The sequence below is a fragment of the Triticum dicoccoides genome, chromosome 4A (assembly GCF_002162155.2).
Source record: "Triticum dicoccoides isolate Atlit2015 ecotype Zavitan chromosome 4A, WEW_v2.0, whole genome shotgun sequence".
In the NCBI taxonomy this organism is placed as follows: domain Eukaryota; kingdom Viridiplantae; phylum Streptophyta; class Magnoliopsida; order Poales; family Poaceae; genus Triticum; species Triticum dicoccoides.
The window spans coordinates 26,389,843-26,416,234 of NC_041386.1; the positions used below are offsets into that span (position 1 = coordinate 26,389,843).

At 43.9% G+C, this 26,392-nt stretch overlaps 1 protein-coding gene and 1 pseudogene across 1 annotated transcript in view; one reads left to right on the forward strand and one right to left on the reverse strand.

Moving 5' to 3' along the window:
• Positions 1 to 19,218: 19,218 nt before the first annotated feature.
• On the reverse strand, positions 19,219 to 21,980 carry LOC119283375 (annotated as a pseudogene).
• Positions 21,981 to 23,490: 1,510 nt separating this feature from the next.
• LOC119288591 overlaps positions 23,491 to 26,392 on the forward strand; it is a 3,799-nt gene continuing 897 nt past the window's right edge. The window contains exons 1-4 of the mRNA XM_037568184.1: positions 23,491 to 24,422; positions 24,625 to 24,780; positions 24,863 to 25,064; positions 26,188 to 26,227. Of these exons, the coding sequence (XP_037424081.1) occupies positions 23,760 to 24,422; positions 24,625 to 24,780; positions 24,863 to 25,064; positions 26,188 to 26,219 (1,053 nt within the window). The 5' untranslated portion in view covers positions 23,491 to 23,759 and the 3' untranslated portion in view covers positions 26,220 to 26,227. The remainder of the gene's footprint in view (positions 24,423 to 24,624; positions 24,781 to 24,862; positions 25,065 to 26,187; positions 26,228 to 26,392) is intronic.

Consider the following 26,392-nt stretch of genomic DNA (forward strand, 5'->3'; position numbering starts at 1 on the left):
TTATGCTTTCCAAGAATTCTATATCATTTCCCATCAATAGTATGTCATCCACATACAATATGAGAAATGCTACAGAGCTCCCACTCACTTTCTTGTAAACACAGGCTTCTCCATAAGTCTGCGTAAACCCAAACGCTTTGATTATCTCATCAAAATGAATGTTCCAACTCCGAGATGCTTGCACCAGCCCATAGATTGAGCGTTGGAGCTTGCACACCTTGTCAGCATTCTTAGAATCGACAAAACCTTCCGGCTGCATCATATACAATTCTTCCTTAAGGAAACATTAAGGAATGTCGTTTTGACGTCCATTTGCCATATCTCATAATCATAGAATGCGGCAATTGCTAACATGATTCGGACGGACTTCAGCTTCGCTACAGGTGAGAAAGTCTCATCATAGTCAACCCCTTGAACTTGTCAATAACCCTTAGCGACAAGACGAGCCTTATAGATGGTCACATTACCATCCGCGTCTGTCTTCTTCTTAAAGATCCATTTATTTTCTATGGCTCGCCGATCATCGGGCAAGTCAGTCAAAGTCCATACTTCATTTTCATACATGGATCCTATCTCGGATTTCATGGCTTCTAGCCATTTGTCGGAATCTGGGCCCGCCATCGCTTCTTCATAGTTCGAAGGTTCACCATTGTCTAACAACATGATTTCCAGGACAGGGTTGTCGTACCACTATGGTGCGGAACGTGTCCTTGTGGACCTTCGAAGTTCAGTAGCAACTTGATCTGAAGTTTCATGATCATCATCATTAACTTCCTCCCTAGTCGGTGCAGACACCTCAGGAACAATTTATTGAGCTACGCCACTCTCCGGTTCAAGAGGCAATACTTCATCAAGTTCTACTTTCCTCCCACTTACTTCTTTCGAGAGAAACTCTTTCTCTAGAAAGGATCCATTCTTGGCAACAAAGGTCTTGCCTTCGGATCTAAGATAGAAGGTATACCCAATAGTTTCTTTAGGGTATCCTATGAAGACGCATTTTTTCGATTTGGGTTCGAGCTTTTCAGGTTGAAGTTTCTTGACATAAGCATCACATCCCCAAACTTTCAGAAACGACAGCTTTGGTTTCTTGCCAAACCACAATTCATATGGTGTCGTCTCAGTGGATTTCGACGGAGCCCTATTTAAAGTACATGTGGCAGTCTCTATAGCATAACCCCAAAATGATAGCGGTAGATCAGTAAGAGACATCATAGATCATACCATATCCAATAGGGTGCGATTACGACGTTCGGACACACCATTACGCTGTGGTGTTCCAGGCGGCGTGAGTTGTGAAACTATTCCACATTTCCTTAAGTGCATGCCAAATTCGTGACTCAAATATTCCCCCCACGATCTGATCGTAAAAACTTGATTTTCCTGTCACGTTGATTCTCAACCTTACTCTGAAATTCCTTGAACTTTTCAAAGGTTTCAGACTTGTGTTTCATTAAGTAGACATACCCATATCTACTTAAGTCATCAGTGAGGGTGAGGACATAACGATAGCCACCGCGAGCCTCAACACTCATTGGACCGCACACATCAGTATGTATGATTTCCAATAAGTTGGTTGCTCGCTCCATTGTTCCGGAGAATGGAGTCTTGGTCATTTTACCCATGAGGCATGGTTCACACGTGTCAAATGATTCATAATCAAGTGACTCCAAAAGTCCATCTGCATGGAGTTTCTTCATGCGTTTGACACCAATGTGACCAAGGCGGCAGTGCCACAAGTATGTGGGACTATCATTATCAACCTTACATCTTTTGGCATTCACACTATGAATGTGTGTAACATCACGCTCGAGATTAAATAAGAATAAACCATTGACCAGCGGGGCATGACCATAAAACATGTCTCTCCACTAGTAGAAAACGGAGCTTTAAAACCGGTTCGTAAGGGCCTTTAGTGCCGGTTCCATAACAGGCACTAATTGGTGGGCACTAAAGCCCCCCCCCCATTTTAGTACCGGTTCGGCACGAACCGGCGCTAAAGTGCCACCACGTGGCGTGAGCTCGCGCCCTGGTATGGGGGACCTTTAGTACCGGTTGGTGTTACCAACCGGTACTAAAGGTTTTTTTTTTGAATTTTTTTTGAAAATTTTGGAAATTTTTTTTGATTTTTTTTCGATTTTTTATTTTTTTTGAATTATTTGGCGATTTAGTCTCTAATCACCTCTCTTAACTGCTCAAGTGTGGATCACTCATTCCAAATCATCTATCTTCCCGACCGGTCACCCATCCCTCTCACTACTCCAGCCCAAGCACGCTTAACTTTTGGGTTCTATTCTCCTTCGTTTCCAAGTCTGCACTTGTTGTTTTCCTGACAATAGTAAGATGTCAATCCTATTAACCCTCAGGAGTTTAGCTTGAGCATGAAGTCACACATTTCACTGTTTGAGTTTGAAACTATTATTCTAAAAAACAGTAATTATTTAGTAACACTAATATTTCTTGAATAAGTTTGACCATAGTTTGACCACAGTTTGACCACAGTTTGACCAGATTTGACCAAAATTCAAAAAATTGAAATAATTATTTAGTAACACTAATATTCTTGAATAATTATGTAGTAACATTAATACTTCTTGAATTAGTAGTTTGATCAGATTTAACAAAAAAAATTTAAAAAACTTAAATTTGACCATATCTTTCTTTCCTTTTGGAATCTGAGAATTCTAAAAAATTGCAAACAGGCCATAGGTGGTCTCCGTCGGATGTGGATTTTCGTGCTGAATTTTTTGATATATTATACTTTTTTTCCGACATCGTATGCAAAAGTTATAGCCATTTTACATTTTCCCTACACTTTTTGCAAAACATGTCCAAATTTAAGTTTTCAAATTTTCCTAACGTGTAGATGTAGTAATATAACTACCTCTTGAAGGATTTTATTTTTTGAAGTTTTTATCATTTTCTTTTGACTTTTTCAAAACTGAAATGGCGATACACGGGGGGTAGAGTTTGAAAATTGCCCTATAGTGCCAGTTTGTGTCTTCAACCGGGACTATAGGTTAAGACTCTGTAGTGTCGATTGGTGACACAAACCGGTACTATAGGTTAGACCTTTAGTACCGGTTTGTGTCACAAACCGTCACTAAAGGTGCTCGTGGGGCCCTGGCCTGACGCCAGCCTGCCACCACCCCTTTAGTACCGGTTTGTGGCACGAATTGGTACTAAAGGTTCATTACGAACCGGCACTAATGCATAGCCATTCGAACCGGCACTATTGATCACATTAGTGCCGTTTTTTTACAAACCGGCACTAATGTGCTTCACGTTTGACCCTTTTTCTACTAGTGAGATATAAATAGAACAACCATTATTCTCAGATTTAAATGAGTAGCCATCTCGCATTAAACGAGATCCAGATACAATGTTCATGCTCAAAGCTGGTACTAAATAACAATTATTGAGGTTTAAAACTAATCCCATAGGTAAATGCAGAGGTAGCGTGCCGACGGCGATCACATCGACCTTGGAACCATTCCCGACGCGCATCGTCACCTCATCCTTCGCCAGTCTCTGTTTATTCCGTGGTTCCTGTTTTGAGTTACAAATATGAGCAACTGCACCGGTATCAAATACCCAGGAGCTACTACGAGCGCTGGTAAGGTACACATCAATAACATGTATATCACATATACCTTTGGTATTGCCGGCCTTCTTTTCCGCTAAGTACTTGGGGCAGTTCCGCTTCCAGTGACCGTTTCCCTTGCAATAAAAACACTCAGTCTCAGGCTTGGGTCCATTCTTTGACTTCTTCCCGGCAACTTGCTTACCGGGCGCGGCAACTCCCTTGCCGTCCTTCTTGAAGTTCTTTTTACCCTTGCCTTTCTTGAACTTAGTGGTTTTATTCACCATCAACACTTGATGTTCCTTTTTGATTTCCACCTCCGATGATTTCAGCATTGAATATACCTCGGGAATGGTCTTTTCCATCCCCTGCATATTGAAGTTCATCACAAAGCTCTTGTAGCTAGGTGGGAGCGACTGAAGGATTCTGTCAATGACCGCATCATCCAGGAGATTAACTCCCAGCTGAGACAAGCGGTTATGCAGCCCAGACATTTTGAGTATGTGCTCGCTGACAGAACTATTCTCCTCCGTCTTACAACTATACAACTTGTCGGAGACTTCATATCTCTCGACCCGGGCGTGAGCTTGGAAAACCATTTTCAGCTCTTGGAACATCTCATATGCTCCGTGTTGCTCAAAACGCTTTTGGAGCCCCGGTTCTAAGCTGTAAAGCATGCCGCACTGAACCAGGGAGTAATCATCACTACGTGTCTGTCAAGCGTTCATAACGTCTTGTTCTGCAGGGAAAACAGGTGCTTCACCTAGCGGTGCATCAAGGACATATGCTTTCCTGGCAGCTATGAGTATAATCCTCAGGTTACGGACCCAGTCCGTGTAGTTGCTGCCATCGTCTTGCAGCTTGGTTTTCTCTAGGAACGCATTGAAGTTGAGGGCAACATTAGCGTGGGCCATTTGATCTACAAGACATATTGCAAAGATTTTAGACTATGTTCATGATAATTAAGTTCATCTAATCAAATTATTAATGAACTCCCACTCAGATAGACATCCCTCTAGTCATCTAAGTGATGCATGATCCGAGTCAACTAGGCCGTGTCCGATCATCACGTGAGACGGACTAGTCATCATCGGTGAACATTTTCATGTTGATCGTATCTTCTATATGACTCATGTTCGACCTTTCGGTCTTCCGTGTTCCGAGGCCATGTCTGTACATGCTAGGCTCGTCAAGTCAACCTAAGTGTACTGCGTGTGTAAATCTGGCTTACACCCATTGTATGAGAACGTTAGAACCTATCACACCCGATCATCATGTGGTGCTTCGGAACAAAGGACCTTAGCAACGGTGCACAGTTACGGGGAACGCTTTCTTGAAATTATTGTGAAGGATCATCTTATTTATGCTACCGTCGTTCTAAGCAAATAAGATGTAAAACATGATAAACATCACATGCAATCAAATAGTGACATGATATGGCCAATATCATTTTGCTCCTTTTGATCTCCATCTTCGGGGCGCCATGAACATCTCGTCACCGGCATGACACCATGATCTCCATCATCATGATCTCCATCATTGTGTCTTCATGAAGTTGTCTCATCAAACATTACTTCTACTACTATGGCTAACGGTTAGCGATAAAGTAAAGTAATTACATGACGTTTATGTTGACACGCAGGTCATAAATAAATTAAGACAACTCCTATGGATCCTGCTGGTTGTCATACTCATCAACATGCAAGTCGTGATTTCTATTACAAGAACATGATCAATCTCATACATCACATATATCATTCATCACATCCTTTTGGCCATATCACATCACATGGCACATGCTGCAAAAACAAGTTAGATGTCCTCTAATTGTTGTTGCAAGTTTTTACGTGGCTGCTATAGGTTTCTAGCAAGAACGTTTCTTACCAACACCAAAACCACAACGTGATATGCCAATTTCTATTTACCCTTCATAAGGACCCTTTTCATCGAATCCGATCCGACTAAAGTGGGAGAGACAGACACCCGCTAGCCACCTTATGCAACTAGTGCATGTCAGTCAGTGGAACCAGTCTCACGTAAGCGTACGTGTAAGGTCGGTCCGGGCCGCTTCATCCCACGATGCCGCCGAATCAAGATAAGACTAGTAACGGCAAGTAAATTGACAAAATCAACGCCCACAACAACTTGTGTTCTACTCGTGCATAGAAACTACGCATAGACCTAGCTCATGATGCCACTGTTGGAGAACGTAGCAGAATTTTAAAATTTTCTATGCATCACCAAGATCAATCTATGGAGTCATCTAGCAATGAGGGAGAGGGGAGTGCATCTACATACCCTTGTAGATCGTGAGCGGAAGCGTTCAAGAGAACGGGGTTGATGGAGTCGTACTCGTCGTGATCCAAATCACCGATGACCGAGCGCCGAACGGACGGCACCTCCTCGTTCAACACACGTACGGTTGGGAGAGACGTCTCCTCCTTCTTGATCCAGCAAGGGAAGGAGAGGTTGATGGAGATCCAGCAGCACGCCGGCGTGGTGGTGGAAGTAGCGGGATCCCAGCAGGGCTTCGCCAAGCGCAAGCGGGGAGGAGGAGGTGTCACGGGAGGGAGGGAGGCGCCAGGGACTTGGGTGCGGCTGCCCTCCCTCCCCTCCACTATATATAGGGGGCCTGGGGGGCGCCGGCCCCTATAGATCCCATCTAAGGGGAGGGGGCGGCGGCCTAGGGGTGGCTTGGCCCCCAAGGCAGGTGGAGGCGCCCCCACCCCCTTAGGGTTTCCAACCCTAGGCGCAAGGGAGGCCCAAGGGGGGGGTGCACCAGCCCACCAGGGGCTGGTTCCCTTCCCACTTCATCCCATGAGGCCCTCCGGGATAGGTGGCCCCACCCGGTGGACCCTTGGGACCCTTTCGGTGGTCCCGGTACAATACTGGTGACTCCCGAAACTTTCCCGATGGCCAAAACTGGACTTCCTATATATAAATCTTTACCTCCGGACCATTCTGGAACTCCTCGTGACGTCCGGATCTCATCCGGGACTCCGAACAACTTTCGGGTTACCGCATACAAATATCTCTACAACTCTAGCGTCACTGAACCTTAAGTGTGTATACCCTACGGGTTCGGGAACCATGCAGACATGACCGAGACAACTCTCCGGGCAATAACCAACAGCGGGATCTGGATACCCATGTTTGCTCCCACATATTCCACGATGATCTCATCAGATGAACCACGAAGTCGAGGATTCAATCAATCCCGTATTCAATTCCCTTTGTCAATCGGTACGTTACTTGCCCGAGATTCGATCGTCGGTATTCCAATATCTCGTTCAATCTCGTTATCGGCAAGTCACTTTACTTGTTCCGTAACACATCATCCCGTGACCAACCCTTAGTCACACTGAGCTCATTACGATGATGTTTTACCGAGTGGTCCCAGAGATACCTCTCCGTCATGCGGAGTGACAAATCCCAGTCTCGATTCGTGCCAACCCAATAGACACTTTCGGAGATACCCGTAGTGCACCTTTATAGTCACCCAGTTACGTTGTGACGTTTGGCACACCCAAAGTATTCCTACAGTATCCAGAGGTTGCACAATCTCATGGTCTAAGGAAAAGATACTTGACATTAGCAAATCTCTAGCAGACGAACTACACGATCTTGTGCTATGCTTAAGATTGGGTCTTGTCCATCACATCATTCTTCTAATGATGTGATCCCGTTATCAATGACATCTAATGTCCATAGTCAGGAAACTATGACTATGTGTTAATCAACGAGCTAGTCAACTAGAGGCTCACTAGGGACATGTTGTGGTCTATATATTCACACATGTATTACGATTTCCATATAACACAATTATAGCATGAACAATAGACAATTATCATGAACAAGGAAATATAATAATAACCATTTTATTATTGCCTCTAGGGCATATTTCCAATAGGCCGTCGGGTCTACGTTCTCCACGTAGAAGTACGATTGCTGCCACATCTTGACCGACTCCGGCAGCTTGATGATGGGGAAGGCGTTTTGCGGCGACGGTCGGTGAACTGCAACGAAGGCACCGCACTGGGCAGCCACCTCCCAGACGGAGGGGCCCAGTTTGGTTTAGAAGAAGGCTCCCCACAGCTCGATGGTGGGGAGGATGCCGAGGTAGCCTTCGCACAGCGTGACGAAGGCAGCCTGGAGCATCACGGTGTTTGGTGTGATGTGATGGGGCTGGAGGTGCTAGAACTCAAGAAACGAGCGGAGGAAATCGCTCACTGGCAGGCCGAAGCCACGAATGAAGTGCGAGCGGAAGACGACCCGCTCGCCTTCTTTCGGCGCCGACGAGATCTCCCCCTCCGGTGGCACGCGTGCCTTCACAAGGCCCGCGCCGGGAAGACGTCGCGTCTCGCGGAGGAAGGTTATGTGGTCCTCATTGACATTGGATCCATCCCAGTCTCCTCCTCGCTCACGCACCATGGAGAGCTCGACGAAGGAAGGCGCGGCGAGGAAGCTGAAAGTGGGGCAGAGAAAGGAGGCTCGGGCGAGCTGGCTCAATGGAGACGAACTTCAGCAGCACTCCGGCGTAGCTCGGGAGGGGGGGTTGCGGCAAAAGGAAGAAGAAGGAGGGAATGACGGGGTGGAGGGGCGCGCGTGCTCCGCCGCTCTTCCTCCTCCCCTACTTATAGCCTACGGGCTATGAAGCCGAGGGGGTAGGAGTGGGATCGTAGGATTAACTGTGCCCACGACCTCGCGCTCCCACCTTTATCGCGCAGAATTACTGCGGGCAGTAACTCCACGGGCGAGCGAAACCGTCCACCTCGGCCGCAGCAGATCCACTCGCGTGCCGAGGCCCGGTGGTGGTGGGCCCAGCCTGCTGAGGCATCCCATCGCGCGCGTGGGCTCACGGGCTGGCCCGGCCGGCTGGCACCACGTGGCGTGCCCACGACAGGCGGCTGATCGAGAGGCTTAGCCAGCACGCCACCTGGTTCCCGCTGGCGCGTTCGAAATTCCAGGAAGATCCCACTGGACGTATCCGACACCTGCCAACCGGCCTCCCGGGAGTCGGACGAGGTTTCCTTTAGAGCACCCGGAAGAGGAAACTGTTGAGGCTCCTCAGCACATCAACCGCGCGCCTCACCAGCTTCGGGGACTACTGTCGGCGTAATGGGCCACGGGTAGCCTAACCCGGGTCCTAGGACCTTTCAAGACATCGGGCCGGCTGCGCCCCTCAAGACGTCAAGATGAAGCGCCACCTTTCGGTGGTCGGCTGGTTGAATGGTCGACTGCCAGAAGGCGGCTTCAAGACGGGCCGACTCCTGGCAGGCAGCCTCCAGAGAGGCCGGCTCCTAGCAGTCGGCCCACGGTGCCCTCCAAGTCTGCACCCCCATTAAATAAGACAGGACGGGGTGAGGCAATAGTGCAGCCCATCCCCCCGAATCCAGGGCCGGGCGTGGCCACAGTGCCTCGTACCCACGGAGATCTCCGCCCGGCGCGACACTGTTGCCACTTCACCCTTGATGTCACTCCTGACAGGCAAGCCCTGCCCCCATGATCACCTGTCGGTACGGCCCAAGGACGACAGGCCCTACCAGTCAGCGAAAGCCCGGAAGATGGCGAGAGCCACACTAGTCGGACCCGAGGGAGGCCGGCTCCCAGCAGCCGGCCTGATCCTTCCTCGGGGGCCCACACGCCATTAACTAGATGAGAAGCGGAGTGGCTACAGTGATCTCCCACCGGGTGACGGGATTGTAGCCATGCGTCCCCGACCGAGCACGCGTCATTAGCAACACGGCTATAGTAATCCATAGTCGACAGGACCCACGAGCGGCGGAGGCGGGCCATCGGCTCCGTACCAGACCCGTCGGCGGGGCCCACCAGGCGGCGGGCCCCAGTAGTCGGCAGAGAAGCTGGCGACCAGAGAGACTGACAGCCGGGTCCTAAGCCCGGCTGGATTACCATTGTACCCCTGGGGGTAGGCCTATATAAACTCCCCCCAGGGCACCCATGCAAAGGGTTCCCACCCCGTTAGAATTAGACTCATACCTAGAGGAAGGAGAGAGCTAGCCTTGCCTTCTCCCACCTTGATCATACAGCTCAATGAGCACCATTATACTCACTTGCGCCTTAGTGATCATGCGGAGACCCCGCAGAGCAGGACTAGGGGTGTTATCTCCTAGGAGAGCCCCGAACCTAGGTAAAGTTCACCGGCGTACGTGTCTACGCCTCATCCCGCTTCCAGGCACCGGCGACGTTCTACTCGCTCCCACCATGATAAGCCATCCATTGGCATATGTCGCACCCAACCCCCATAGTAATTGCTACAATTGTGGAAGACCCGGACACTACTCCAATGAGTGTACGGCTCCCTATAAAAGAAGAGAAGATTCATCCAAAAGGAAAAGTAGAAGAGGAGAATCACCACCAAGAGAGAGAAGGAGTAGAGATGACTATTATGAACGAAGAACAACACAAAGAAGCAAGGATTCGGAAAGGAAGGACAAATCATCGAGGAGCTACACAAAACGAAGACATCAAGCTCATGTTGGTGAATGGATATCCGGCTCCGACTCCGATGATCACTCTGAGAGAAGTTATCACTCCGACTCCGAATATACTCAAGATGAAGGTGTTGCCGATCTAGCACTTGTGTCAACCAACTCCTACGACATATTTGACTCACCAAATGAAGTAATTGGAAGATGCTTCATGGCTAAAGGACCAAAGGTATCACACCCCGAGTATGTTGATTTAAATAGTGATGAAGAAGATTTGCTAGGTGATGATGATTTACTTGTTGACAACTCTAGTGATGAAAACTATGATGAACTTGCTATTAATCATGCTAATCAAGATAAAACGAATGACGATGATAAGAAGGAGATTGAGCGTCTAACTAAAGAACTAAACACTCTTAAGTTAGCTCATGAAACTATCTTGGAAGATCATCGAGAACTTTTAAAGACTCATGAGAAGTTACGTTTCGAAAAGCTCAACCTTGAGCAAGAGCATGAGTTCTTAAAGGCAATCAATGATGATCTTCGCAAGAAAAGTTCTTCTTACATTGCCAAGCGTTACTCTTGTCTACTTACATGCCACAATTTAAATCTAGCAACAAGAGTAAGAAAGATTCTTCTTCTAGTAGTAACAACAATCATGTTAAATCCAATATTGTTGCTTCTAGTAGTTCTCTTGATTCCACTAATGATTCTCTTAGCCAAGTTACACTTGAGAAAGAAAATAGATTATTGAAGGAAATTATAGAGAAAGGTGTTTACAAGAGCCTTGCCGGAAGTAAGCAATTTGACGAAATTGTACGTAAGCAAGGAAGGCACCGGAAGAATCAAGGTATTGGTTTTGAACGGAAGTTCAATGCCAAGACGAAGTTTGTTCCTCAACAAGAGAAGTATGATCCTACTTCTTTCCAAGGGACACAAGCTCAAGATGATCTTCCACCACAAGACCACAAGCAAAAAGGCAAGGACAAGCTTCAAGAGGAGATTGATGCATTTGAAGAAGCTCCCAAGGCTTTGGTCAAGTGGATTCCCAAGACTACATCAAGTTCTACTATATCAAGTACGACTACAACTCCAAGGATTCCCATCAAGATGGTGTGGATCCAGAAGGAGAAGAACTAGAGAGTTCTTGAGGGTGACTCCGCCAACATACTTCACTCACATCTTTTGGCAAGGACATGTGCAAACAACTTCCACATATTGCACTAGTTCAAGGAGTCACAAACCCTCTTGTTGGTAAGACAAGGGACAAGGTAACCTAATGCTTTCATGGACACCATCTCATGTGTACTTCACTCTATGTCTATGGATATCCTTGTTTGTTCCTTGTGGGACTAACCCATGTAGCTATTGAAAGTGCAACTCACTCCAATGGGTTGTTGTGAATGATCTACATCAACATTGAGCATCTACATCTTCAGCACCTACATGAAGTCATCGTCGACAAAACCCAAGGTAAGTTCATCCCTCTTAGGGGGGATATCACATCTAGGGGGAGCTTTAATCTAATCAATTGAGCTAAAGCAACTCTAAAGGTGTGAGCACAACAATGCTTTATGTAAAAGTGGCAACCCCACTTGTTCTTAAATGATGAGTATGACCTACGATCAAACGTTCTCATTTGACTCCTCAGTCAGTATACTCATATATAGATGACCTAGTCATCGCCAATTGCTTGATAGATGCTAGAGTGTTTGTGCATGCTTTGCCACATATTTCATTTGCCATTTTATTGTGTGAGCATGTTGGTTGCATTTTTACTCATTCGAGGACATCCACTTGTTGTTTTGATTGTTTGGCGTTTTTCTCTTTTGCCAAGTGGATGGACAAGAATGCCTAAGAACCCCCTCTAGATATATGTGCTTTTCTCGTCTCAAACTCTATTCATGCTACATCACAAACTTTGATCAAGTCATATTCAAACCACTCTGTGTGAGTCCCCGATTCGTCATAGACTTAAACTTCCAAAACCTCTTTGTGCATTTCGGTATGACCGAGTCATCCACTTCGGTCACACCGAGTTCACTAAGTTGATCTAGGTTTTCCATCTCGGTGCAACCAATTTGAACCTTTCGGTCACACCAGTTGCAGTAACCGCTTGCGATTCTGCATCTAGGTGCCACCGAGTTGTTTCACTCGGTCACACTGACAGGGTTCGGATATATACACCCACGGGTGAGATTTTGGAAATTTCTTCAAACTCCTCAGCCCGCGTGTGTGTCCTGCTCTGCCCCCTCAGGTCTCCGGATCGTCTCCTCGCTGCCAGCGACCTCCCGCCGCTGGTTTTCGTCGCCGTCAACGGAATTCTGCTCCGCCGTTGTCGCCATAGCGAACTCCCGCCGAACTAGGGTATGTGTTCGACTCTTTGTGCTATTTCCTTACCTCCGATTCGTAGCACATTGCTTTTGGCATGATCTTTACCACGTATGAAAACAATCTATCCAGAGAAAACATCCTTTAGGTTAGGTTTGATTTGAAAATTTAGGGTTAGGTCTCCACCGGACTCATCTCAGACCGACCGAGTTGTAGAAATCGGCTCACCGATTTGGCTTAGGCCATTGCACATGACCGAGTTCGATTCTCTGTGAAACCCTAGCAGTCTTGGTGCCACCGAACTATGACTCGGTCTGACCGAGTTCACTAGTTTAGGTTTCAAAAGCTGCTTCGGTATCACCGAGTTTATCAAATCGATAGCTCCGAAATGCTTTCTGTGAAGAACTAAAACTAAGTTTTTAACTCATCTGTTTTGCAAAAACTCTGCACTTTGTGATGCTTATCTTTTCTACCTCATCTATATCTATTCACGGGGTTTGTTGTCAGTGTGATTGCCAAGATGTCTGACCAGAGCGACAACCAAAACAGGTCTGAAGAACAGGTGCAATTGAGTGAGGGCACTAGTCCCTCGAGTAGTTATGATGAGGGCAGCAGGAGCACTCCCAGTGACTTGCCCAAGGCAGCCACCCGGTCAAGGAAGAAGAAGACCTCAGATTCCGAAGATGAGGACTATGTGGCCACTGAGGAAGATGTCAGCTCCAAAAGGAAAGTGCTAAAAAAAGAATATGGCACAGCTGCAACTTCAAAACCTGGCTTGCAGAAGAAGGCCCCTGCCAAGAGGGTGCCAACCTTAAAGGCTAGAGCCTCAACTGCTGAAACCTCCAAGCCAACTGGAGAGGCTGCTGGAGAGGGAAAGAAGAGAAAGGAGAGGGTCAAGAAGACCACTGCCAGAGTGCTTGGTAGACCCTCCATCATGAGAGATCCAAAAGAAGATGAACAGGAAGAGAATGCTGCTCCAGCTCCCAAGTCTCAGAAGCTCATGGGAGATGCTATCAGGTCAGGGGCTGCCACATCAAAGCCCAAGACTGCTCCCAAGGATGCTGCTGCTCAGAAGCCTTCTACACCCAAGAGAAGCACCAGAAATGTGCCAGCTGAAGAGAAGAACAAGGCCCCAGTGCCTGAAGCTGAAGAAGAGGATGATGAATCCCATGTGTTGAGAAAGTTGAAACCCAAGATCCCAGACCACAATGATGCTCATCCAGTCGCTGAGGACATGCACATCAGTAAAGATGCAGGACTGAGATTGTGGAGAGAGTCTGATCCCTATGCTGTTAGGAGGAGGACTGCAGTTGATTATAGATTTCATACCAAAGAGCAACAAGACTTCTATGAGACAATTCTGCTTGACAAGAAGCCAATTGTGTGTGACATGAAATGGGTCGACTGGGAATTCATTGATGAGAATGAAGACTACTTCCTAGGAGTACATGAAAGCTTCAAAGCTTGTGGAGTTGATGAGTTTGTTGGACAGAAGCTCACCAAATGGAATGATGAGCTAATCATGCAATTTTACACCACTGCTCATTTCTATCCAGATGGAAGGATAGTCTGGATGTCTGAAGGTACGAGGTACCAATCTACTGTTGAAGAATGGGCCAAGTTGATCAATGCCCCAGAGGAACATGATGATGATCTGGATGTGTATGCCAAGAGGAAAAAGGACCATAAGTCCATGCCAAACATGTACAAAGAGATCCCTGATAAAGCTTTGGAGACACACAAGCTTGGATCTGTGCACTACTTGTTGTCTGGTCTGCCTACCATCAACACCATCCTCAAGCACACTTTGCCACCCAAGTCTGGAGATCACAAGAGGATTAGAGGATATTCCATCAACTTGATGCAAATCTTTGATGTACCTCAAAAGTTGAAGGTCATGAGTCTGATTGTAGAGACAATCAAGAGGACAGCAGCAGATCAGAAAAGATCTTGTGGGTATGCTCCAAACATTCAGGAGATCATCAACTCAAAGATGGGCACATGCACCTACCTATTGGACAAGGAGCATTTACCCTTGCACCCTGAACTTGAAGAAAACACAGTCGTAATGAATGAGAATGAACCTTCATCAGTCCAAGCACAAGAGAAAAGAGCTAAGGCTAAGGCAGAGAAAGCTGCAAGGATGCCAAGTGCAGAAGAAGCATCTCAGGTGTTCCTCAAGTCAAAACAAGATCAATTGGGCTATCTGATTCAAGCTACACTGAGGATTGAGAAGGGCTTGGCCACCCTGACTCAGAATCAGGAGAGACTGGAAAGGATTGTTGAATCAAAGTTTTATGATCTTGATCTAAAGGTCACTGAGATACAGACTGCAGTCGGGCAGCTTCAGGAGGAAGCAGAAGAGAGGAGAGAGAAGGATACTATAGATGCTTTTCAGCGAGTGCCACGTGGCCAGAGGTCTGCTGCAGTGCCAGTTTCAGATGCTAGAGCTACATCATCATCACCAGCAGCTACAGCTCCAGTGCCACCTCCAGCACCCACTCCACTAGCTCCTACTACATCAACAGATCCCTTCGTCCTTGGAGTTCTCTCTACACCACCTCCCGAAGACCAAGCCTAAGAGACGCATAGCACTATGCATTTTCAAACTTTTTGGTAACTTGTTGCCAAAGGGGGAGAAATGTATAGATTATAGGCTTCGAGAGAGAGTGTATTTGCTTCTTTGTCTCTCTTGTTTTTTAGTTGAACTTTATTGTGTGCTTGGTTGATACTATGTCTGTGTGAGATACTTGTTTGATCTTGTGTATGATCACTTGCTACCTTAATGTTTGCTTGGATGATATTATCTCGTATATCCTTATGTGATCATTCACTTGGCTTGGTGAGGAGTGTATGCTTTTAATTTCCATCATTTTGAGCGCTCCACCAAGATGTATGTGATATGAAAGAGTGACCCATGATTCTAATCGATTGTGCATTTGCATTCAAAAGCAAATTTTAAACAATGCACAATTTTAGGGGGAGCTCTTGCTTATCACATACTTCTCAAAGCGACGATGTATTTCAATCTTATGATCATTTGTCGAAGTTTTGATCTATATGTTGTCATCAATTACCAAAAGGGGGGAGATTGAAAGTGCAACTATCCCTGGATGGTTTTCATAATTCCTAACAACATATAGCTCATTAAGCTAATGATATTTTAAGATAAATATTTCAGGAAAGCTCAATGATTGGCATGGCATGGATTAGAAATGTGGACCCCTCAAAATGCTAAGGACAAAATATTGGCTCAAGCTCTAAAGCTCAAGACTCTTCATTTTTACTTTTTAGTGGTCCAAGATCACATTGAGTCAATAGGAAAAGTCAATACTATTAAAAGGGGGTGAGGTGTTGCTTAATGGCTTGCTTGCTCAAAATGCTTAGTGATATGCTCCAAAAACCCTCAACTACTTTCTCATATCCACATATGTCTCAAACCAAAAGTCAAATTCGGCCTCACCGAAACAATCTATCCGGCACCACCAAGTTCACTTGACATAGCCACTGCCAGAAACCCTAATCATATAGGTCTCACCGATAGGGATCTCGGTCTCACCGAGATGGGATTGCAAACTCTCTATTTCCCTTCGTAACGTTTCGGTCCAACCGAGATGAGCGATCGGTCCCACCGAGTACGCAATTACGTTTCCCCTTCGTAATGTTTCGGTCTCACCGAAATGAGCGATTCGATCCCACCGAGTTTGCCTGACCAACTCTCTGGTTAGCTTATTACCAAAATCGGTCCCACCCAGTTTGTGTAATCGGTCTCACCGAGATTACGTTATGCCCTAACCCTAACAAAATCGGTCCCACCGAGTTGACATGTCGGTCCCATTGAAAAGCCTAACGTTCACATTTTGAACTAAATCGGTCTGACCGAGTTTTATTATTCGATCTCACCGAGTTTGGTGATTTGTGTGTAACGGTTAGATTTTGTGTGGAGGCTATAAATACCTCTCCACCCAATCTTCATTCGAGGGGAGAGCCATCAGAACATGCCTACACTTCCATCATATATTTTCTGAGAGAGAACCACCTACTCATGTGTTGAGACCAAGATATTCCATTCCAACCATATGAATCTTGATCTCTAGCCTTCTTCAAGTTGCTTTCCACTCAAATCTTCTTTCCACCAAATCCAAACATGTGAGAGAGAGTTGAGTGTTGGGGAGACTATCATTTGAAGCACAAAAGCAAGGAGTTCATCATCAACACACCATATATTACCTTTTGGAGAGTGGTGTCTCCTAGATTGGTTAGGTGTCACTTGGGAGCCTCTAACAAGATTGTGGAGTTGAACCAAGGAGTTTGTACGGGCAAGGAGATCGCATACTTCGTGAAGATCTACCCTAGTGAGGCAAGTCCTTCCTGGGTGATGGCCATGGTGGGATAGACAAGGTTGCTTCTTCGTGGATCCTTTCGTGGGTGGAGCCCTCCGTGGACTCGCGCAACCGTTATCCTTCGTGGGTTGAAGTCTCCGTCAACGTGGATGTACGATAGCACCACCTATCAAAACCACATCAAAAATCTCCGTGTCTACATTGCGTTTGCTCCCTTCAAACTCCTCCCTTTATCTTCATGTGCAATGTTTCACATTTCGCTGCTATACCCTTAGACTTGCATGTGTAGGTTGGTTGCTTGACTAGTGCTAAGTTGCTAAAATCTGTCGAGACTTAAAATTAGGAAAAATGCTAGATTTTTATTTGGTCAAGTAGTCTAATCACCCCCCTTTAGACATACTTTCGATCCTATAGTAACATGTGAAGAACTTTGAGATCAATCACATTAGCTATCATGTTATATTATTAACTTCTACCTATTTGTTTGATTATTAGTCCAAGGACAGCGGAACTTGAATAGCAGAACTTTGAATGGGTCTCTCACAAGGGAGCTTAATTCTCGATGCGAGATAATTTTTTTTCCGTTGCAACGCACAGACACCTTTATGAGAGAATTCCTTATTTGGCCCTTTCTTAAAATTTTCTTCCCTATTTGATCCAAAATAAAAAAAGTTCCCTATTTGACCCCTAAAGTAAATTTTGTTTCTTATTTGACACTTTCATCCATTTTAGACACTAAAAGGTTTAAGTGTGAAGTGAAAAGACCATTTTCCCCCTAGTCCATGTGTAACTATCCTGAATGTAGTAAAAAGCGCAATCAGTTCACCCATATTTTAGGGATGTTTAATGGATGCTGCGGATATATGTGTCATTAGGTAAGTCTTTGTGTGTAAAAGCATACAAAATATCCGTAGAATTTTTACTAGCATATATATCAGTACAATATTTTTTTACGAATAAGTACAATACCATATACACTCGTAGAAAAGTACAGTGCCATATACAATATTTTGGTTAGTCTCGCCGGCCAATTAGCCCACGGTGCTGAGGCGGCCTCGGCCTTGGGCGTCTAGGCACATGGCACCATGACATGCGGGTTGAAGGGAGCCTCGGCGTGCGTGGATAAGAGCTGCGGCGTGGAGCTTGGCAGCGCGCGTGCGTGCGTCTCCTACGAGTCTGGCAGTCTGCGTGCGTGTCTTTCCTCATGGTTGCACGGGACGGGAGGCTTTATCGATCGCTGATAGCTAACGTACGTGGGCCTTGGCTTGTTCACCGTTAGGTACAAATACAGAGTATACATGAGTGCATGCATGCATACAGGCCAATTACAAATTTAGCTAGTTTTGCAATAGTACTTTGATAGATCAAAGTTATATTTTCTCACATATATACACTCGCATTTATTTGTTTGCCGGTCCACCACGGCTTACATAAATAATTAGTTTAGTGCATAAAAAGATCATCAAACACTAATCAAAATATGATACTGTATTGATCATAGATATGCTTGTACAAACTATATGGTGTTTTGTACAGCTTTTACATGTACAAATCAGATTACGTAAGGAAGAAAATATTGAAGCATACATATACATGTGCATCATCCATTGAACATCCCAAAACATGGGTAAATTGATTGCTTTTTTACTACATACAAAATAGTTACAAAATGCACTAGGGGTATGATGGTCTTTTTACCTCAAACTTAACACCGTTAGTGTCTAGAATGGACAGAAGTGTCATATAAGGAACATAATTTACTTTAGGTGTCAAATAGGAAAGAAATTTTTATTTTGGGCCAAATAGAGAAGCAAATTTTAAGAAAGGGCCAAATAAGGAATTCTCTCCACCTTCATTACTGGTCATAACTTTACTACGTTTTCTCCCTCGCCTTTCGTTCTGTCATTCTGTGTGATATCCCCCTTTCTCCTAGGAGAGAATTCCTTATTTGGCCCTTTCTTAAAATTTGCTTCCTTATTTGGCCCAAAATAAAATTTCTTCCTTATTTGACACGTAAAGTAATTTTCGTTCCTTATATGACACTTTTGTCCATTTTAGGCACTAATGGTGTTAACTGTGAGATGAAAGGACTATTTTGCCCCTAGTGCATTTTGTAACTATCCAGGGTGAAGTAAAAGAGCAATCAGTTCACCCATGTTTTAGGGATGTTTAAAGGGATGCTGCACATGTATATGTATACTCCACTATTTTGTCTTAGGTAATCTGGTCTGTGTGTGTAAAAGCCATACAAAACATCCATAGAATTTGTACTAGCACATCTATGATCAGTACAATACCATATTTTGATTAGTTCAACATCAGGGCCGTACCAGGGAAAATGGAGGCCCGGTGCAAACTCAGAAAATGGGCCCTCGGCATAGCAAGTGGCAATGAGGAAAACAAGATCTATTTGCTATTATTATTACTATTATATATCATGTTGGTACATAGTACAATCTTCTGAATAACATCTTGTCGCAAAAGTGATTCTAGAAACTAAAAAATAATACATTATCTAGCAGAAGCGTGACATCCTTCTTGCATTCCTTGAGATAAATTCTTCAATTAGTTCCTCGTAAGATACATTCTCCAAGATGTCGTTTTCAATTGCTATCAAAGCTAGTCCACTAAGTCTTTCTTGTGTCATTGTAGAACGCAAATAGGACTTCAACAACTTTAGTTTAGAAAAACTTCTCTCCGCCGATGCAACGGTTACTGGGATGGTCAATAAAATTCTATATGCAATAGTTGCATTGGGAAAACAATTCAAGCGTTTCAAAAAATTTAAAATGTCAATAGGTCCCATATTTTTTTTCCTTTGGAATGAAATCTTGGAGTAACTTTAACTCAACATATAAATCATTACCATCAATGTTAGATTTGTCACCACTTCTAAGTGCAGTCTCAAGGCTACTGCAAGAAGACCTCAAATTTTTATCATCCAATGAGTTTAGTGCATGAGAAGTAAACAAGAAACCAAAAGTTTTTTCGTATGATTTATATTGCTCAAATCTCGTAGTAAGTGAAGCAATAGCTTGATCAACAACAGGTAAGAAGTACTTTATCCTAAACGACTCTTGTGCAGATTGTGAAGCATCTAACACATCATCAGGATTCTCATCAAATTGTTTTTTTCTTTTAATTTCACGCTTTTTCCAAAATGCAGGGTCGATATCTATTTCGAGTGCTATTTCCCTTGCTATTTCTACTGCAGTAGTGAAACCAGTGTCTCTGTAACCTTTAAAAAAGGTAATCAAGCCTTGCACTTTTTCAATGGCAACATCAATAAGCATATCTTTTGACTGTAAGTCCTTGCTAATCAAATTTACTGCAGCCAATATATCATACCAAATGATTATCGCTACTACAAATTCAAAATCACCAAGTTCATTATTTGCTAGAGATTTAGCTTCACTACTAGTTTTAGGATCTTTATCGACATCAGCTACTTGCAGTAGAGCTTCTCGTATGTCTGAAATCTGAAACCTAATAGCTTTGACACTATTTATGCGACTCTCCCAACGAGTAGATGAGACTGATTTCAGAGTCAATCCTTCTCCTATATTATCTTTCAAAATCTTCCATTTCTTAGTGGAATTAGCAAATGTTGTGTAGATACGTTGTATGATTCCAAAGAAGTCCTTAGCTTTACCACAAGTCTTGGCCATATCACATAGTGTTAAATTAAGGCTATGACACCCACATGCAGAATAAAAAGCTCTAGGATTTATATTCAAAAGCAAGGCTTGAACCCCCAGATTCTTACCTTCATGTTTGATCCATTGTCATAGCTCTGCCCTCTCACATTGTCTATGTCTAGATCAAGGTTCTTTAATTCATCCTGCAAAACCTCAAAGAGTCCTTTTCCAGTGGTATCATTTACATCCAAAAATCCTAAAAAGGATTCTACAAGGAAACAGAACTTGAAGATGTTTCAACATACCGTATAATCAAAGACATCTGTTCTTGGTGACTCGCATCAGGGGTACAATCAAGTATCACCGAGAAATATTTTGCTTCTTTTATTTTTTAATGATCTCAGATTTAATTGCAGAAGCAATCAAATGTATTAACTCATTTTGGATGCCATGACCAAGGTAATGAGTATGAGTTTCATCATTTGTTATGCGACGAACATATTCTTGAATAACCGGGTCAAACTCAGCCAACATTTCAACCAAGCCTAAGAAATTTCCGTTGCTATCTTGATGCAATTTGGAATTAGTACCACGAAAGGCTAGATTATGTTTCGCAAGAAATTTAACAATCAAGAGAATTCTAAGCAATACTTTACGCCAATGGTCCTTTTCTTTCTCAAGTTGTTGTCGAGCAGCGCTATCAATAGTTTTATTCTGTTGCAACCTGAGGCACAACTCATGCCAAGTGACCATATTTTGAAGATGTTCAGCTCCGGTTTCATGCTCTCTAAGTCTGATACTAAGGTGTATCCAGTCACTAAATCCCTCATTCGCCAAATGACCTCTAGCACGCCCCTTCCCAAATTTTTTGCAACAAAAGCAGAATACTCTATTGAGCCCTTTAGAATATACAAGCCACTCTCTATCACACATTTCTCCATTTGGCAAAACTCTACTATAAAACACAGCAGAAAATCTCCTACCAAGTTTATCATTATGGCCCTTTTGGATAGGCGCCCTCTTAGGACCCTTCTCTACCAAATTATCAATTGCTTTAGAATCAAGGCCATCCCAATTTCGAGGATCGAATATATCAGGTTGCAAAGAAACATCAACATTAGCAGGTACTTCATCACCATGATTTGCTTCATCGGGGTTATTATTCTCAACATGTACCTCATCCATGTTACTAACAACATTAACCTCTTCGCCCTGAGTTTCAATATGGATAGAGTCATCATCGTGTACATCATTAGTATTAGCATCTACACTCTGATTTTCAGAAGAAACCTTTGGTTCTTTAACAAAAAACACATCAAGACTACCTTTCAGAGATTCATCAAGTTTCTCTTTTTTTCCTTTTTCTGACGTTTTTCATATCCTGACGGGCACTTTCTAATTCTAGAGGACATTGCAGAAAGTAAACTAAGCGACAGATAAGGAACTAAAAACTGAACTTGCGGTCAAAAAGGAATGAAACAACCTGTCTTTGATTGATGTGAGAAGCAGATCAGGGGGAGCCAGGGAGGAGACGCTTGTTGCTTTGGCGACTAAGAACTCGTAGCCTTGTCTGGCCTACCAAGCAGTCGAATCTCTGTGACGAGCAGGGCCTCCAGGGATCCAGGCTCCACTTGATTCTGACACACGCGGGTCGCAGGACCGGCAAGGCGGCAACTGGAAACGAAGAAGGTCGAGTGAAACACTGATTTGCAGGCCCGATTTGAGAGTTGAGAAGAACAGAACGCCAACCAAATAAATAGATGGAGATTGGAAGTAGACGTACCTATTTCACAGCTCATTGCAACGGATAATCTGGGGAAATCGCAATAAAATTAATAGCTGGGGGATTGAGAACGGAACGACGGCTGCTAGTGAAGAGCTGGAGATTGATTCACGATCTGGGAAAGAGGAACGGCGGCTGCGTTGTGAAGAAGACGAAGAGAAAAAGAAAGACGTGCGTGAGGAAAGGGCCCAATAGTTAATTCGTGCAGTCCCACCACCTTCTCTTGGGAACGCAAGTTGGGGGTTAATTCATTGTGGGGCCCTGCTGGCATGCTGCACCATTATCCAACCTGATTTGTACTAATTTTTCCTAATTACTAAATATACTAGTACTAAGTATATACAAATCTGGGGGCCCCACTGATTTAGGGGCCTGTGCAGGCGCACATCCTGCACATGTCCATGGTACGGGCCTGTTCAACATGTTCTGAAGCACAGTATTACACATAGTCACATACCACTAAATCCTCCAATTAGCGCTTTGTCCAGGATTTGATTACACGTTGCAAAGTATAGAATTACACAGTCACATACAACTAAATCCTATATAAGCTAGTTATATACTGCTAGTATATATATGTTATAACTTGTATACCGTGAGAAAAAGGCAATGAAGAGATTAATAAGAGCGACACGCTCCCGTGGCAATCAGGCGGCGTCCCCTGTTCTCGCGTGCCTGTGTCTCGAGTTGTGCCATCGATCTACTAGTCGGCGACTTGTACTTAGTACGTGCAAGTGCATTCTAGTGCAAATCGATCCAGCTGCTTATGTACTTGTACGCGAGTCTCTCGATTGGCGGTCGGAAAGTAATCAGCCACGGCTAGCTCGTACTGCATCTCCCCGGAAAGTACTCGACTGTGTCACAAGCTACGTCTCGTCCAAAAATACATGCATCTCACCGGAAAGTTTTTATATGGCACTGTATTTATCCGCAAAAAAAAAGTAATCATAGATGTATTGTATGGCTTTTAGGCGCACGTACCAGTTTATGTAAGAAACAAAATATTTCATCGCAAAAAAATAAACAAAATATTGGAGTATACATATACATGCGCAGCATCTGTTCAACGTCCCTAAAACATGGGTGAATTGATTGATTTTTAACTACATTCAAGATAGCTACAAAATGCACTAAGGGCAAAATGGTCCTTTCATGTCACACTTAATCCAGTTAGTGCCTAAAATGAACGAAAGTGTCATATGAGGAATGAAAATTAATTTAGATGTCAAATAGGAAAGAAAAATTTATTTTAAGCCAAATAAAAAAGCAAAATTTAAGAAAGGGCCAAATAAGGAATTCTCTCTTCTCCTAGCCTGTTTCTCGTTCTGTGCTTCCTGAGCGGCGGCGCACACCACCTGTTCGACGGAACACCGCTCCAGAGCTGGAAGCCTCGTCCATGGCGAGCGGGGTGGATCGCATCAGCACCCTCCCAGATGCCGTCCTCCACCAAGTGCTCCACTTCCTGCCGTCTCAAGAGGTGGTGCGGACGTGCGTGCTCGCCCGGCGCTGGCTCGGCGTCTGGAGGTTCATGCCCGCCCTCCGCTTCAACGGCGCCAAGGGGTGGGGCAGCGCCGACAGGTTCGCCCAGTTCGTGGACCACCTGCTCCACCTCAGATTCAAGGGCGACGGCAGCACATGCGCACCTCTGGATTCCTGCGATTTCGACTCGATGCCGACGGGTTCATGCGATTGCCCACTAATGAGCAGCATGCGAGCAACTGGATCTGGAAAGTCGTGCCCAGTGTCCGGATGCTCCGGCTTCGTGTGGTCGAGTTTGGGCAGGAACCCTCGCCACTATCTGATCTGCATCTCGTTTCCCAGCACCTCACCAAGTTAGAGCTTGTTGGTGTCGGTGTGAAAGACAGCGTTGTTGATTTTTCAGGCTGTCCGGCACTGGTGGAGCTGAGTATGGATGTTTGCGATGTTTTTGTCAAACAGCTGCTGTCTCCATCCTTGAAGCATCTGCGCATTACCCGCTGTTATACCTCTGAGTACACTCGCATCCTTATTTCTGTACCCAGTCTTGTTTCTCTCGAGTTGATCGAATGCCGTCAAGGAAGGGTTCCATTGCTTGAAATCTTGCCGCGGTTAGCAAGAGCTGCTGTTGTGCTTACCGATGATTGTAGTGATCGATGCTCCAAGGGTCGATTTGATAATTGTGGTGCTGATATCTGTGAAGATTGTTGGTATTATTATGGGGATCCTGAATATGGGCCTATTTATGACCGCAATAACAGCATCTTCCTCAAAGGTTTATCTGAAGCTACGGACTTGGAGTTATCAGCTGATTCGGATTTGGTATGCTTGCAACTACTTCTCTCTTGATTCCTAATGCTATATTGTTATTGTTTCATTTATTATTTCTGGTGCAGCAACCACATCCATCATCACAATCACAGTTACGATACGTTTGACATACTTCACACATAGCCAGATTGCACTTTGTACTACAAAGGCCAAAAGGTTCTAATTTGATCTGGCTCTTTTGGGTTTTCCCTAGATTCTTTTCGACAGGGATTTGAAGTGGTGCCCTACATTTACCAAGTTGAAGACTTTGTTACTTAATGATTGGTGTTTGGCTGCCAACCACAGTGCACTGATTTGTTTTCTCCAACACTCGCCGATTTTGGAGAAGCTTACTCTTCAACTTTCTAAGGTATATATTCTTAAGATGGATAGTTACTTGTTATTAAAGTGACCATACACGATAGCTGATTGATCCTCTTATTTTATCTTAGGGACCTTCATATGTGACTGAAACAGAAGGAATGTACAAACCATTGGGACTGTCAGTTGCATCCAACTGTCTGAAGATCGTTGAAATTAGATGTGCAAATGTTGATAGTAAGGTTCACAGGCTTTTCAAGATACTGACTACCTATGGTATACGCCTTGAGCAAATTAGGGTCCAACAAACTAGCAAAATTTCTTCATCTGGATGTAAGTTAAACTGCTGGCGCTCTTCATGCTCCTTATGTCTCTTCCGTTTGTTAATATGTTATTTATGCTTTATAAATTAGGCAGTGAAGAAAACCAAACTAATTAGATGAGTATTATTGTTAGAATTTTTTATGTATACTTGCAAAAAAAAAGAGAGAGAATTTTTTTATGTATGCGGAGAAACAAGTTTAGACTCCCCATATTTGATGAATGAAAGACAACAATGTACTACGTACATGTTTGTAACTGGCTTCATTATTATCCAAAAACCTGTACTATCAATTTGGATTTTGGATTAAACTACGTTGTGTGCAAAAATTAGTTGATAGCAATTACACATCAAGCAGCTGCAATTGCAATTATGTATTGGCATTACATAGGAGTTATAATTTGTCGACATATTGCAAATGAATGGTCGCCATTATTTTGGGTAGATAGCACCCATATAGGCGAATGCTATCCTCTATCCACCCATTTTGGTTGAGCTTGCTCTCATTCAGATCAATGTATAAACTAGAATGTAACTATCTTGCTCTCGTTTTGTCCCTTTTTAGTTGACATCTCATAACAAATAACATATCAATTATTTTGTCAAATTCTAACTCCATATTGTTGCCCTCTGTAATTGTTTGTGAATCATCTTGTGTGCAATGTTACATACTCACTCCGTCCGTGAATAAGTGTACATCTAGTTTTTATTCTAAGTCAAAGTTTCAAAATTTTGACCAACTTTATAGAAAATAGTAGTAACATATATGACATCAAATTGATATATTATCAAAGTACATTTTGAACGAATCTAGTGATACTAATTTGGTGCCATAAATGCTTTTACTTTTTTCTAGAAAGGTGGTCAAAGTTTTAAAACTTTGACTTAAGACAAAAGCTAGATGTACACTTATTCGCAGATGGAGGGAGTATCAGATAACCAGAAAGGAAGCCGAAATATTTAGTCCCACTTTACAATATCTGACTATCTGGATATTAAGAAGTATGTTACAAGTGAAGCTCTTATTATAAGAAAATATACATATTGCCATATTACTGACCAAGCATTCAAAATTCCCATTTGTATGTAGTAGGTTCTCTTAGAATTGATTCTGTGTTTTCCTTATCTTTGCAGGTTTCAATTTTGTTTGCAGTAGTTTCAGCTAAAACTAGAGGTATGATGATCTGAAGTATTTCTTAGACTTGGGTTCCCTTTGATTTTTTTTTAGAAATGCATGGAGCAAGTTTGGGGTTCACTGTTTTATAATGCAACTCTATTCAGGTATCCGGCAATATATGTCGTAGATGTTCACTGTTTTTGCTTCGTATATTGACACAAT